The sequence below is a fragment of the Aplidium turbinatum genome, chromosome 3 (genome assembly GCF_918807975.1).
Source record: "Aplidium turbinatum chromosome 3, kaAplTurb1.1, whole genome shotgun sequence".
NCBI classification, from domain to species: Eukaryota; Metazoa; Chordata; class Ascidiacea; order Aplousobranchia; family Polyclinidae; genus Aplidium; species Aplidium turbinatum.
In genome coordinates, this window is record NC_137474.1 from 38,094,481 (window position 1) to 38,109,908 (window position 15,428).

The 15,428-nt window shown below is 38.2% G+C and overlaps 1 protein-coding gene across 3 annotated transcripts in view; it reads left to right on the top strand.

Moving 5' to 3' along the window:
• Nucleotides 1–554: 554 nt before the first annotated feature.
• LOC145767011 (putative inactive peptidyl-prolyl cis-trans isomerase-like 6) overlaps nt 555–15,428 on the top strand; it is a 162,908-nt gene continuing 148,034 nt past the window's right edge. Inside the window, exons 1-7 of one of the 3 annotated variants that reach the window (XM_082578741.1) lie at nt 555–572; nt 948–1,065; nt 2,678–2,773; nt 3,516–3,704; nt 4,388–4,598; nt 5,764–5,956; nt 6,434–7,202. In XM_082578741.1, the coding sequence (XP_082434867.1) occupies nt 988–1,065; nt 2,678–2,773; nt 3,516–3,704; nt 4,388–4,598; nt 5,764–5,956; nt 6,434–6,554 (888 nt within the window). In that variant the 5' untranslated portion in view covers nt 555–572; nt 948–987 and the 3' untranslated portion in view covers nt 6,555–7,202. Of the gene's footprint in view, nt 573–924; nt 1,066–2,677; nt 2,774–3,515; nt 3,705–4,387; nt 4,599–5,763; nt 5,979–6,433; nt 7,203–15,428 lie in introns of those variants that run through there. The other 2 variants (XM_082578740.1, XM_082578742.1) reach the window with 2 other exon arrangements.

Consider the following 15,428-nt stretch of genomic DNA (forward strand, 5'->3'; position numbering starts at 1 on the left):
GCAGTTGACTCGATGACTAGTATGGACTTTCGCTGTTTCCTGTCTGTTGGGAACTCTAGATTGTTATGGTGCGATCTTATTTGTACTGTTTATAATTGTACCCTCCCTCTTATTCTCGCAAGAGACGAAATATAATTTTTTTCCCTCTCTCAGTGGATATTAAAAATAAATTCTCAAGATTGATCTTTGTCACCGCCAGTGGAAAAATGTTACCATGTCAACTCCAGGCTGGATTAGTCGCTGTGACAGATATTTTGCAAGAAAAATTTAGGCTAGTAATTAAGTGACATTGCGATTCCTCTTGCGAATAGTGATGTACCGGAGGCAAGGTTTTGGCCCTAAATAGGAGTTTCCGGTTAGAGAATGTCAACTTTTCCGGCCTTTGTTAATATCTATCTCGTATAATCATAGTTTTAACCAAGCGGTTGTTGGCAGTAGCAATGACAGGGATGTCCAGAGGGTACTTTCGGACCCGGAATGATTTTAAGGGCCCGTAACTATTCCAATGAGCTCGGGAACCGTACTATTTCCAAGGACCTCGGGAAGAAACCACTTCGTATTCATTAGATATGGTGTGTTTTTCTTAGAAGTGGCTAAATTTGGGGCCTGAAAGCCTCATTGGTACTGGGTCCAAATTACATACCATCCCTTCAATGACCCTGGCTGTTGATACACCAGTGAAGCGATAGCCAGGCTCTCCTAAAGAATGTGTTTATGGCAATGCTTATGGTCCTTTAAAAAGGTTCATTTAAGAGCAACCACAGCCACACACACAGTTGGCTCACACATCTCCGCCTCCAGGCGAGAGCCACTATCACTTCACGCCCAGAGCCGGAGTTGAAAAAAGTGGCCGGAGTTTGTCCAGAGCTGTTGTTCTATCACTTGCAAATATTATAAAATGGTTCATCAATTAAAACAGGATCAATAGTGATTGTTTATATTTACAGTTGTTTAACACCTGCAAAAAGCCTAAATTATTGCTTCAAGATGCTTACCAAAACTTGCATAGAAGTCTATGGTTTGCTCAAGAGTGAAATGTTCCATATTGCTACCGCCTGTGCCGAGGTAAATTGTGTTGCACAACTTCTCTGATTAACCAGATTAAAAAACTAATAGGCTATATATGAAGTGCGTTTCTGGATTGCATGTTTTTTTCTAAATTCATAACTTTGTTATTGATACTTTCTTTGTTGCCCTAGTTCCTGGTAGTTTTCAGGCCTGACTTAGCATCAAAGGAGCAGCTTGTTTGTTTGTTTGTTTGTCGTATCCAGGCTTACACCCGGTGGTTGAAGATTTAGATTAAGTGGACGGGAAGGCAAGGAAGCCAATCTTCGTGTCCACCTTCAGGCATGCCTTCAAGTGTCCTGCCACAGACACAGCCGCATGCTCTTGAGTGGTGTCGAACCGGCGCCCTTTTGATTGCCGTTCCAGTGTTCTTCTCACTCTCAAAGGAGCAGCAAGACCAAGGAATGCTGATTTAACTCTCAGTACATGTGTTTAAGGGTATTAGTTAGATAGAATACTTTACACATATAGGCAACAAAATTTTAATAAATAGGAGACCTCACTCTGTCAACCTCAGTGACGGAGGCTATGTTAGTGGTTCAACAAGCCTTTGAAAGTATGTGAAACTGCCAGAAATAACCTTTTAGATGCTTTCTCAGTCTGGTCATAATAATTCAACCAATCTTTGGAAAGTGAAATACAATTTAACGTAGACTTGATTGCATGTAACAGTTGAATTGGTCAGACTAATTGTTCATGTCAATTTTTAGGTTTCATGGACTTTTTGTGCCCTTCAATGTAAATTATCGCAATCAAGCCTTTTTATGCTAATATAAAATGTTTTAAATGTGCATGTTGTAAGTAACTTTTTTTATTTAATGTGCTGATAATAAAACATTTTAAATTGTACTTATCTTTTTTAACAACTTAAATAAGCTATAGGATTTTTGTCCTGTTTACAATTTTTACATAGTTGATTCTGATCTAACGTAAGTTGAACTGGAGCTGATGACCATGATTGACTTTATCAATATCTTGGCATGGGTCACTGACGCTTGGTCTACTTCATTTATAATTGAGAAATAAAGCAAAGTAACTTCAGTGGGTTTAACATGATGTATTACATACACATTACACAAATATAACATAATTAAAAATAAACTCTAACGTTTTCGACACGTACGATGTACGTGTGTCCTCATCAGGAATTCTTGATGAGGACACACGTACGTGTCAAAAATGTTAGAGTTTATTTTTAATTATGTTATATTTGTGTAATGTGTATGTAATACATCATGTTAAACCCGCTGAAGTTACTTTGCTTTATTTCTCTATGGTTCAACAAAGCAAACTCTCTACCAAAGCTTTATCATTTATAATTTTAAATTAATATATTTAAACTTTAATACAACGGTTCTATATTACGCCAAGCATATAGTTTAACACTCAAAAGTCTAACAATTTTCTACATGTTAGAAATTCAAACAAAAGTATTTGACAGGTGTTTTCACATTGCAATCGTTGAACTGTTCTGTTTCAAAAATTTGCCTCCAAACTTATAATGAAGTTATGAATGTTTATCAATTTCATATTCATAGTTTCATAAAAGTTGCTTTATTATGTATTTTTTTATTTCTTCTAGTTATACAATTATATATCAATATTTTCTTAGGACTTATTAAGGAAATATCCTGACAAGTTTGAAGATCCCATGATAAAGCCTATGCTTGAATGTGAATGGGATCAGTTTGTTGAAAGCAAGAAAATTGTGAGTTGTTGCGGTGGCAATTGATGTTCCATATCCTTTTTTAATTATAAACAAAAAATGTCATTTTTGTTGTTTTTACCCTTGTACCTACCTTGTTGCCAACTTGCAACTTGAAGAGTAACCCACAGATTTTATACGTACGGTACCGTAGGGTATATTGCTTTTTTCAATGTTTATTTTTTTTAATGTAAGCTTCCATAACCTGATATTTTATGACCATTATATTGAAGTTCATTTTGTCGTAGAAATAACTTTTTCAAATAATGCATGTTGTTTTTTTAATGAAAAAATATTATAGGCCTTTTGATCAACATGCTATCAATGCAAAATAATTTAGACTTGCTGTAATTATGCATAGAATAGTGTAATTGCAAAATAGTAGACTACCCATACTTTTTGTGAGCCACACACATGCCTACCGTTGCAGCAGCAGCTGATGAGAGAGGAGAAATGTTTAATGTGCATTTCAATACTTGTCGAGAAAGTGTCAAATATTGGTAGAAATAAGCTACACAAAAATACAGATTTACACCAAAAATAACTTGCAGCACCAAACAACTTTGCAGTTTTTCGGTCTAGATGCTGTCTTGGACTGTAAATTCAAATTTCTTATATCAAATGCCAGTTGTCTATCAATAGCAAAGTTGTCAGCAATAAAGCATTACTTATGTTTGTAAAAAAAAATGTTCATTATCATGGTACAAAGTTGATAGCCTGTGATTATTTGCCACATACTTTGTAGGAACTCAAGGGAGATGTGTGGGCTTTCACAGAACCTGTAATGTGCTTTGTTGGAGGAAATCTTACTGGAGATCACAAAGAACTTCTCCAATGGGCTCACGAGGAGCATAACTATGAAGACTTTAGACCACCTGCTTTGTATACAGCAATGGCTGAAGAAGCATACAAAGATTACTTCATCGAAAACAAGGTGTTTATTTGCATATTTATTTTGAGTAAAATGTATATTTTGAAGCAACGAATAGCATTTCTATTGAATTTTCAGAAAAATTAATTATTTATAAATTTTCAACAAAATTGTTTGGTGTGAGGTTGTTATATTTATCGGTTAGCTCTAAAAATTCGTAAAAATTTAGTAGCTTAAAATTTTTTTTTTACTAATGTTATTGTAAACAGACATAACTGAGCAACAACATAGTCATGGTTAAAAACACATTGTTTATAGTTTAAGAAAGCAACCTCTCTACCCAAATTGTAATGTAATTAGTTCAGTAAATGTAGCCTACGGTACTGTTAGTTTCTTCTTCAACAGAAAAATCATATTTGATCATCAGTGACCTTCCATATGAACTTCTTTCATTTTCTTTTGCCTTTTGTTTTTACTGGTACTTGCGGCATGCTTTTCATTCCCGTAATTTGCATAATATATACCGTACTGCATTGGGTGTATAATTGTTTTTTTTTGTCTTTTTATATGTTCTATAATTTTGAAAGGTTGCAAAAAATTGATTAAGCTGGTCCTACCCCACTGTGAGTGCACATAGAAAAGAATAATTAGCCTAACTTCAACATTGCCAAAGTATTTTGTCTCAATAACATGTGGGACTTATCAATACAATGCGTACAGTTAAAACCATATCCTGTACGTTTTAGCATTCGTTTGTGTTTATGGAAGTATCCATTGAAGGAGAAGTGAAAGGGAATCTTTTATTTGAACTTTTCACCAACATTTGTCCAAAAACATGTGAAAATTTTCAAGCTCTCTGTACTGGTGAGAAAGGAGCTTTATCAAGCGGTTTGCAACTACATTACCTGAACACTCCTATTCACAGGATCGTCCCTAACGGTTGGATACAGGGTGGAGGTGAGTAGAAAAGCAAACTGTATGGTGTTTTTTTTTTTTAACTAAAAATGCTGTTTTCCTTTTGACGAGTTGATTTTGAATCTTTATCCTCGAACTGACAAAGCCTCTGGTAGGTTATTCCTGGCAGATTTGCATACTTGCGGAGGCTTTTAAATCACTGACACAGGTCCGGTTACTGAAGTTGGCAGAGTGAAGTTTCCATTGTTGTTAAAGTGTTGTTGCTGAGAAATTATTCGTGCTTCTCAAGCACACCCCGAGAGTCGAACAAGCGCCGCTTGATCTTGAGTCGGACACTTAGCCACTGAGTTTACGGGGCGGACACTTAAAATGGTTTCGTTTGTGATAAGTTGGTACGTGACATGTAAAGTACGTAGGTGCAGCGGTGCACCTTACGTAGGCAAGATGTAAAAGCTAGAAACACTCATCAGCTGGAATAACAATGTATCGTTTCATTTTGTTATCGCAATAATGATTTTGCTGATATTGATGGTATGGTATTATTCAGCGTTTTTATATCTTTTTAACTAGACCTTATACTAATAGTAACTAAATGTGGTTTATTTGCTGTTTTATAGTTTAATGTTTTTTTTTGGGGGTGAAGCTTACGGATTGAAAAGTTGTAGCATTCAGTGGCTCATGCCTGTCTGTCTGTAACCTGCTGTCATAAATAGACCGTTTGAAAATACTTTTTCAGTAACCCTATCGCTGGCAACTGGACACACTTGCTTTGTATAGATATAAAATGTCTTGATATTTTCAAACCTGAAACTGCAGTGCAGTGCTCAGGATTTTTAGGAGTGTATTATCGGAATAGCTGCTTCCAAGGTTTCCAGAAGTTTTTTTTTTAATTTTCAGCCTACTTGCTACTAAAAAGTAACTCAATCGTTACAAGTGATGAAACAAGCCCAAAAATAGTCCCCCAAACTATGACAAATTTGCGCAAAATATAGTCAAAATCGAAAAAAACTATTGGTGAAAAATGGAACAAAACCAAAAAAAAACGCGACTGCTCAAATTATTCCGCGACTCCAAAACAAAACTAGCCCAATTCCGCGGGAAAACTGCGGACTGGCAACTCTGGGTCTTTGAGCACCAACTGCTTGTTGTGAAGGAAAAAATGAATAGGAAAAACATCATCTTTACGTTGTTTTGCTGCTATTTTCAGATATTTTGCACGGAAGAGGAGATGCCGGAGAATCCATATTTGGTGAAGTGTTTGAAGACGAGAACTTTGCGATTCCGCACGACAACCGAGGCATTCTGGGAATGGCGAACAAAGGAAGACACACAAATGCATCACAATTTTATGTCACGCTACAACCCACCTCATGGATGGACTGCCAATATGTTGCATTTGGGTAAGTGTCATACTTGTGCGTTGTTTTGTTTTATACTTATTTATTTTTTTACGTTGCTATGACGTTTTATGGGGATTTAATATCAGAAAAATTTCAAAGTGTTGCTTCTCTTCTGATTTTATGGATTATGAGATTATTCTTGTCTTCAAATAAAAACTTGTTTTTTTATTTTTGTCTGATGGTTAACAATTTAACATATTTGGAAAAAAAACGCCAACCTTTATGTCTACAGTAGCATTAATCCAGCACTGCACAGCATTTTGCAGAAACGTCAAAGGCCGAAAGAAAAAAAATTAACACAAAATCACATTTTTTTCACGTTGGGGGGCCCTTCAGAAGTCGGGGGGCCCGGGGCACCTGCGCCCCTCTGCCCCCCCCAAATCCGGGCCTGGCCCCAACTATAAATATAGAGGTTGAATCAACGTAAAAATGACTGATTTTGGAAGCTGAGACGAGTTATGTTTTTGTTTGCCCCAGGAAACTTGTGGAAGGAACGGAGCTTCTGAAGAGCATAGAAAATTTACCAACGTTCAACGAACGGCCTAGGTCGGATTGCCGGATCAGCGACTGCGGAATATTTGTTCCTGAGAGCAAATAATATGTCATGCACGACTGTTTGGAAAATATTTTGTTCACTGTGTAATGCAAGAATGAACTGTGCCCTTTTCTTTGTTTTTGAAGACAAGTTGTTTAATCGTAATGAATTATTGCAGTTGGCAGTTACAGACCGCTGGAAAAAGTCTGTCTTTCATATGCTATTGCTTGACCAGATTGGCTTTAATTTTGGGAGGGTATGGATAGTTTTGAACGCACTGTTGATATTTTTGTGCTCTTATGTCACGGGCTGCACTTGTGTCTTATGGCTTAAATGAAACGTTTGAGGCACTTGAATAGTAACTTGCTTTACCAACTTGCAACCCCAAAGGCCACCGCTGATAGCAAAGCAGTTCTTTAAAATTTTGTTTAGACCTACCAAACTTCACTATGGCAAGTGTGGGGCTGATTTATGATCAGCCTGTTATTAGTTTATTCGTATTCTAAAGTTTTCCGGACTAAGTACATATTTAAGCTGAGATTTTGTAGCAACAAACTGTTGTAACTCGGCTATGCTGGGATTTTTATTTGAATTTTTATCATCTTTATTTTGTCTGAGCAAGCCTTTTAAGTCTAGTCGCTGAATTCGTGTTTGTGGAATGTTGTTGTTGAGCTACATAACGTGTTGTTCAATAAACTATCAGTCGCATTGTTTTAACATGATGGAAGAAATGATTTAGTCCATTCTTGACTACCTGGAGGTGCGGCCTGATTTGTCACATTTTGACTGCTGCTACTATCTGACTGAAATTTTTAAAATTTTGCACATTTTGCTGACTTATAATAATATAAAGCTTTATTGTTGCCTTGAGGAAGCAGTAAAAAATGAGAAAAAGTAAGTTGAAAAACGTTCAGTCAAACTGTTAGCAAGCGGCGAAGCAGCAACATTCTTGGCATGCGCAGGCTACTGCAGATCTTAACTAGCTCTCACAACTTAACTGATTTTTTCACGAAACTAGGCTTGTTGATAAAGACTCCAGTATCAAAAAAGTAGCTGGAAAACAAAAACTGAAAACCTCACACTTCCAGCACTAACTGTGGTTAAATTTTGACCTGGCGGTGGCCCATATGACAAAGCTGCTGAGTATAGTATGGACCGTCAAATCTTTTAGAAGAATATCAACTGTTCGTTGTCTAATGTTGATTCAAGTAACTTAACTATCCAATTGTTAACTAAGTATATAAAAATGATTTAATAGTTGAAAGATTTTAATCAAAACGACAAACCAAAAACACATCACGAAGTAGAAAAGTTGGTGCACAAATAGTAAAAAAAAGTTGTTGCCCATTGTCGCAGAAATATTACTTTGCCTGAGTGAGATAACCACAGGTCTCATGTGCCCATTCATGGTCCTGGTTTTTATATTAAAATTTTTAATAAACTTTGTTATAAATATAGCTTCACTGCTGGTGGTGTAATATGGGCCACTAGCTCATAGCTACTACACAAAACCACGTGGCCCGTACCACACAACAGCACGGCCTTTTGTAAGTTCTCATTTTACAATCAAATATAAATATCACTTGAAAGCTTTCTGCTACATTATGCACAAATGTTCTGTGAATTTTTTAAGCTTTCAACAATTTTACTACCCCCACTAAGGCCCCCCTGCAAAACTGTTAGCCCCCCTGGGAAGAATCATATTAATTACCTCTTTTCGCTGACTTTTTAGTTTTATACTGTACCCCATGGGTTGTTTCATTTTAAACATTGTGTGTTTAACGGTGTGGTCGAATGCTGTGTTAAACAGACAGACTCGAGATTTATTGCTTGTTAGATCCAGAGTAGGCATAGGCTACAGTGCAGTAGATAGAGAAATGGTGTAGTTTCTGGAAGTAAATGAACTGAGTTTTCGAGGTACTTGTGATAAAATTGCGCATGAAGAACGAGGCCTGCTCATAAAGTTGTTTAATTACACCATGAAAAAAGATTCCAAGTTATCACAGATTGTCAAAGAAATCTTTAAAAACCGGGCTAAAAACGAGTTCTGTGCTCTGTTGATAAAAAAAATACTCTGAATTTTGAAGCCAGCCGATACCTGCTTCAGATGCGAGAAACAGACATAAATGAATCGCTAAAGTTGTTAAACACTTCAATCAACATGATTCAGTTACTGCGTAGGGCCGTAGGCTATAGGGATGATGGATATGATGCGCTTCTGCAGAAATGCAACAAATTGCATGACTAGATAACTATAATGAAGAACATGATCATGAAACTGGTGAAGCACTGCTACGATGTCAGCGCAATCTAAATACACGCTTTACTGATTTCTTGGACGGTAATGGAAGAGTTACTAGTTGCTGCAAGAATGGAGGAGGAAAGGTATCTGAGAAAGTTACTTATGTATGCTGTCACTGCTGTGATAGACAAAATAGGTTTGGAGATGAAGCTCAAATTATACAATTTGGGTAGAGAGGTAACTCTTTTAAACCACAGACATGACTCAGCAACAACACTACATTTAACATTATAAAAACAAAAAGCGAACGTTTTCGGCTAGTCATAATCTATCTCGGCTAGCCACTATCTCTTGTGCTTCTGTCTTTCTTGCGTAATCTGCCTGAGTCCTTGTCTGAACAATCAATTAATTTTACCTCTGAAATACTTGACCCGTTGTGCTGTGTAATTTTCAGTTATCATTTTGTGTGAGCGAGGCAGTTGCTCAAATGTTTAGATTTGACCATATTTTTGCTGTGATACTATATGATTCTTTAGCATTTCTTTTAAAAATGTATTTTCTTATAGGCTTGAAAAGGGCTATATGACTAGCCGAAAACGTTCGCTTTTTGTTTTTTGTTTTTATAATGTTAAATGTAGTGTTGAAGCTCAAATTTGCATACATTTTATGGTTTTACACATCTGTTGTTGCCCTTTCTAGAAGGAAATGAAAACTTCTTGTACCGTGAATCGCTCATTTCACTATATAGGCTACCGGTATGCAACTGAAGATAGATATTTCATCAGAGGCGGAATTGCAAGTCTCAAAATAGTTTCTATACATGACCGTGTGGAAGTTGCAAAACACCAGGATTCCAATATAGTAGGTCACTGAAAGAACTGTACAATCAACAACTGGCATTCCCGAATGCATATAGGCTAAGCTTGCCGCTATACTGTGGAATCATTCGGGTTCAGTAGTGCGGTTTGTGAGAGTGGCTTCTCGCTCTCTATCTTCGATAGACAAGCCTACACGCAGGTCTATGTTCCAGATGAGACAGACGAACTTGGTTCTGTTGGTGTTTAAAAAGGAAATGATGACCGAGAAAATATACCTGGACGTTTTTATTAATAGATTCAGTGAAGTCCATACACGCCTTCCGTTAAGGTAGGACCTAACATATCTATGGTAAAGATAATAAGCTACATTTCACTGATGATGTGAAATACATTCTAACTATTCCTAGCATTTTATTTGTGGGGGAGAAAGCTCTATTAACACTTAGCGGTGTTGTTATAGACAAAGTATGTAGGCCTATGAGTAGGCCTAATCGGTGTAGATGAGCCAACAATCTTTACCTTTTTTAAAAAGAAACAGTATTCAGTTTGTTTTTATTTCTGAACATCATATCGAAAAACAGTCCATGCTTAAACATAGCTTGAAGTACAGAAAAAGGTAGAAGCAACAAAACGTGGTTGAATCGGAACAGTGGCGTAGCTTGGGGGGGGGGGGGGGGGGGGCGGACCGCTCCGGGCTGGACGTCTGGGGGCGGCATTTTCAGACTACGATTTTTGATTTTGATTATAATCTGATAAAAAAACGTATTTCAGTTTCACATGCTTTTTCTTGAAGGGGCGGCAAAATCTGAATCCGCCCCGGACGGCACATTCTGGCACATTCCCTAGCTACGCCACTGAATCCGAAATAAAATTATATATAGGTTTGAAATTTGGCTTGGTTGCTACACTACAATCTCCTTTGCTTTTTCTTCGTAGGCTTACACTTGAAACTCGCTTCGCATGAGATATTTCCAATCTCTTAACTCAATTGTAGGCTACTTATTTGTATGAGCCAATTCTAAGCAAACTTGCAAACAAATTGACTGTAGGAAAGTGAGAAAAAGCATCTCCTGAAATGAGCGCTTGTGTTTGCAGCTTTGCGAGTAACAGTTACACTAAAATCTCATTTAGGCCTAGTTATTAACGAACAGTAACCTACAACTCCATATACAGCAAAAAGCATATTTGAAGTTGGTGCAAACGAGATTATACAAAACAAATAGCCTGTCTGCCAGGTCTTTGGTTTTATGGGCTAAGTTATAAGCACCTGTCCGCCCCGTTAGCTCAGTCCGCCCCGTTAGCTCAGTGGTTACGCGCCGGACTCAAGATCACGCGGCGCTGGTTCGACTCTCGGGGTGTGCGTTTGAGCAACGCATTTCAGGACTGCTCTCCATTCAGCGGCACCTAGTGAATGGAATAATTTCTCGGCAACAAGACTTCAACAATCGGAAAACTTCACTCTGCCAATCTCGGTAACCGGCCCTGCGTCAAGAGCCTCTACAAGTATGCGAACAAGTACCAGGAATAACCTATCAAGGCTTTGTCAGTCCGAGGATAGAGATTCAAAACCAAACCAAACCAAACCAAACCACCAAGACATCTTTGATTTTAGCCAGCAAACAGTTTTTGCACAGATCTGAGTTCATTCAACGTGGGTAGCTTAGAGTGCTTAACCTGAGTATCCACAGCCGATCGATGAGTCCGCAACCACTTCTGAGTTACCGCAGTGCCATTTCATAAATGAGGAAGTGCTCCATTGATGCTGATGAACAACCTTACTGAAACAATGATTTGGTCAGCCGTGATCGTAGCGGTTGGGGGAGGAGTTCGGCTATAATTCGCAGGCCTTGGCTCTACAGCCTTCGGAAGACCCTTAGCCGCGGCCCTGAGACCTCCTGAAACAGCTTGAAAACGTGTGGATTGCACTGGTCCACTTACAGATTGAACAGGCGTCTGGAAAAGGTTATGTAAATTAAACTGTGATTGATGTTCACTTCTGGAATGCCTAGAAGATCCCTTCTTAGAGCTACGCCGGGAGCCCACCTCTGATCGATATTCAGCTAAAGCTACCTCCTTACGTTGTTCAGCCCTCAACTGAGCGTCTTTGAGTGCGAACTCAGCAGCTCTCGCTTCGGCTCTCGCGGCGGCCTCAGCAGCTCTCGCTTCGGCCTCAGCTCTCGCGACAGCCTCTGCTCGTGCGGCCTCAGCTCTCACGGCAGCCTCAGCTCGTATGGCCTCAGCTCTCGCCATGGCCTCAAAGGCTTTTGCTTCGGCCTCAGCTTGTATCTGGAGCTCCTCTCGTCTTAACTGTAGGTTAATTTGTGCAACTATCCGAGACGAACTCCTAGACATCCTAGTGCTTACATTTGAGGCGCTATCCTCAGGATGTATGTCAGCATCCAACATATCTGAGAACTCACTTACTTTTTGTTCGAAGTTATTTTTCAACGAGTTAAATTCGGGATCCACCCTATCACGATCGAAGTTCTGCCAAAATTGCAGAGTTGAAAATTTTTACTCAAAAGAGCATGGAAATGCCGTAATTCCTCTTCTAAAGTAGATAGCCTAACTTAGATCTAAAAAGTAACAATTCTTGCTTATCACTCAAAGAACCTAGGGCTACAGAAAGTTCCCCAATTTGAGTCAAAATATCCTTTCTAAGATGCCGGGCCTCTCGAACTGACTTAGCTTCATCGTTAATGGGTCTCTCCCCCGAATGGCCTGCCCGACCGCAAAGAACATCATTAGGCTTAAACTCAGTCGAGTCGACGACGGTCGAGTCCCTGTCGTCACCGAGTGTAGACATATTAAATGTTGGGGCTAAATTTAACAAATAAAAAATTAAGTTACACAAACACACAAAATTAAGTTATAAAAAAAACTTAACTCTAAAGACCGTAAAAATATAAAAAGAATTTAAATGCACAATACCGTAGTTGTACGGGTATATGAAGTCCTAAAGTTCCACAAAACTGGCTTGGATTCGTTCACTTGAATCTTCAAGCACAGATCGATTGTCTTTAATCTTTTATCTTGCCAATGAATGTCAATGTAGTTTTTTCTTCAGAACCAACAAAGAAACGTCTTTTATTATTTATGTCTTGCCTGTGCTTCCGTACAAACACTAGCCAGAGAATCGTCTTTTCTTATTTCTTTGCTTCTGTAGCCTACCAACCAACAACTTCGTCTTTTATTATTTATGGTCACAGCGGTAAACCATAATCTCTTCGTGGGAAAATTGTAACATAAGATTCTCGGAACCGTTCGTCTGTATGCAATGACCGAAAAGAAACACTCTTCCGAAACGTCTTTTCAAGAATTGTAATTCTGTAAAAATAGCCTCAAAGCTGTCGAAAATGGGGTGCAACGCGATACACCACTAAAAACTTGTCACTACAATACAAACTACTTAGTTAAAAGACGGAAATTTTATCCAGCTAGCAAGCACTAAGCGAAACAGTTAAATTTGCGACCAACTTTCAAGCAACAACCTTACGAACGACTAGAATAATTTGCGATATCTCAAACTCACGTAAACAGTAACTGTGACGCAATAATGAAAGACATTGTCACGCAATTCAAACAGGTGTTCAAAGGTGGTGATGCAATGTTTCATCAGGTCTTACGAACGATGGTGCAATATTTGGACATTTTCTAGCAATTTCCATGACGTAAGATGCCAGCTAGGTTAAGTAGACCATAACGGTTTTTATATGACGTTTGATTTGGTGAAAATTGTCCGTAACAGCGGTGTGACGACCTACATTTGCGAAAATCCACATTCGGCTTCAGCAGAACTTATAGCAATCATGTTTAGTAGCCTACTATATTCTTAACCAACTTTATCATAGCCTATCTAGTATATGACAAGGATTGTCAATGTACAATCGAAAATCGGAAATAAAGAGTGGTGACATGATAGGCTATCTCTCCTCTATTTCCCGTAATATCTGCTCCCCTTCTTGCCATGGAACTTCGATTACAGCAGGCCATAACTCTATGGTACAATAATTTCCAAGCTCTTCACAGAATTTTCATTATTGGTGTTCACCATTCTGCTTCCAATGTTGTCAACTGAAGCTTGAATAAATCGATTACGACCAAAGGAAGGATGGTCGATCTTCGAACTGGTCCAACGTTATGCCTTTAAATGAGTAGTGTTTGTAGCCTACTTCCAGGACTGAAGTTAACAACTTCATCAAACGAATACTTTTTTTCTTGAACAGATGTTTTGATTTAGAATATAGAATTAACAGTCAATTTGACGTGACGATTAGCTACTACGAAGTTGATACCGTATTCTCAGTCTGGAGAGTTTCTGACAAATGCGATAATTGCCGAAGACAATCTTTTAAAAGCGCCAGATCTTCTACGAATTCCTTGGTGTTTACTCATTTTGATGCAGAGACCTCTGAACATGGCCCGATCTGTTTCTCTTATATTGTTCTTTTCTGAGAAGGCTGTGAAGTGTTTATATACAATGCTGGGAAACTATTCCACAGACCATTGATACCACGATATGAGGACGCAACACAACGCACACTGAAAATTTTACCCACTTTCCTAAATTTTTAAAGCACGTGGGTGGGAAAGGCTATTCAATGCAAGAGTCACATCACACGCAAACATCTAGAATGTCAAAAGAGTCACAAAATTTGTTATGTCATTTTTTATTGCTCAATTTGCAAAATGCATGATTTACTATAGCCTACAGGAAGATTGCATAATAGTATTAAGCTAACTATACTGGACATAATCACGGAAAACAGCGATTGCTACCGACTTATGTTCGTGTATTTTTGCAGTTTTGTTGTTATTTGTTCAGTCGATAAGTTGTTGTTCAGCCAGAAGAACTGAAAAGTGGAACCTTGAACGAGCCCCCCCTGAGCCCCTCCCTCCATCAAGCTTTTTCATATTTTGGGGGGCTGAGCTCCCCCGAACCCCCCCAGGAATGCAACCCTGATTCTCACTATTATCATTAAAGGATTGATCTTGAGGAGATGATTGTTGATTCTGCACTAGAGAAAATGAGGTGCGATGTACACATTGTACACGATGAGTGACAGGTGCAGCGGTTGCAGCCCTATTTGATCATATTAATAGTTAAACGCCTATTTTCTATGAAGGCTATAGTATATTTTGTGTGATTTATGCAGCGCATTAGAGGAAAATATAAATAAACTAAAACAAACTCGAAGTCCATGAAAGGCAATAGATCAACTAACAAAAGAATCAACTACAAAATCATCAATTTCACTGCGGTTTCTATGTCAATTTTTTTAACCATTTTATCACTAGTTGATGGTCCGATGTATTAAATGATTTTGCTTTTTAATTTCTATGCTGTTGTTATAACTGTTTAGGCTAAAGCATGCAGGCCTAATTGACTCTATAATGCCAGTTCACGCTGCTGTTTCTATGATCATTTATGCTAATTTAAACGCTGTAATACGATTAATGTTTTTGCGTAAATATACCCGCATCGTATACAAACGTCGTTTTCGTACATGATATGGAAGGTAAAAGTTGGGCCCCCTCTAGAATACTTTTTGCCCTCCTGGTCCCAGGGCCGGATTTAGCCTAAGTGCTGCCCTAGGCAGATAAGAAAAGTGCTGCCCCCAAAACAAAAATTTTCGATGGTGCGCTACGATTTATATTTTCAATTCCTTACAAAAAAGTTATTTGCACTGTTTAATTGAATACATCAATGAATGTCATTGTACAATGAACTAATTGTTTGAAATCGCTTCCGGCGGGCTTTTTCTCTTGCAAACTTGCAACAAATCAATAATTTCTTCAAAGTTTGTAGAAATAAGTAAAGATGGGTTAATGCTCAAAAATGTGAGTCCTCCATACTAAGCGAGACAGATAACTAAA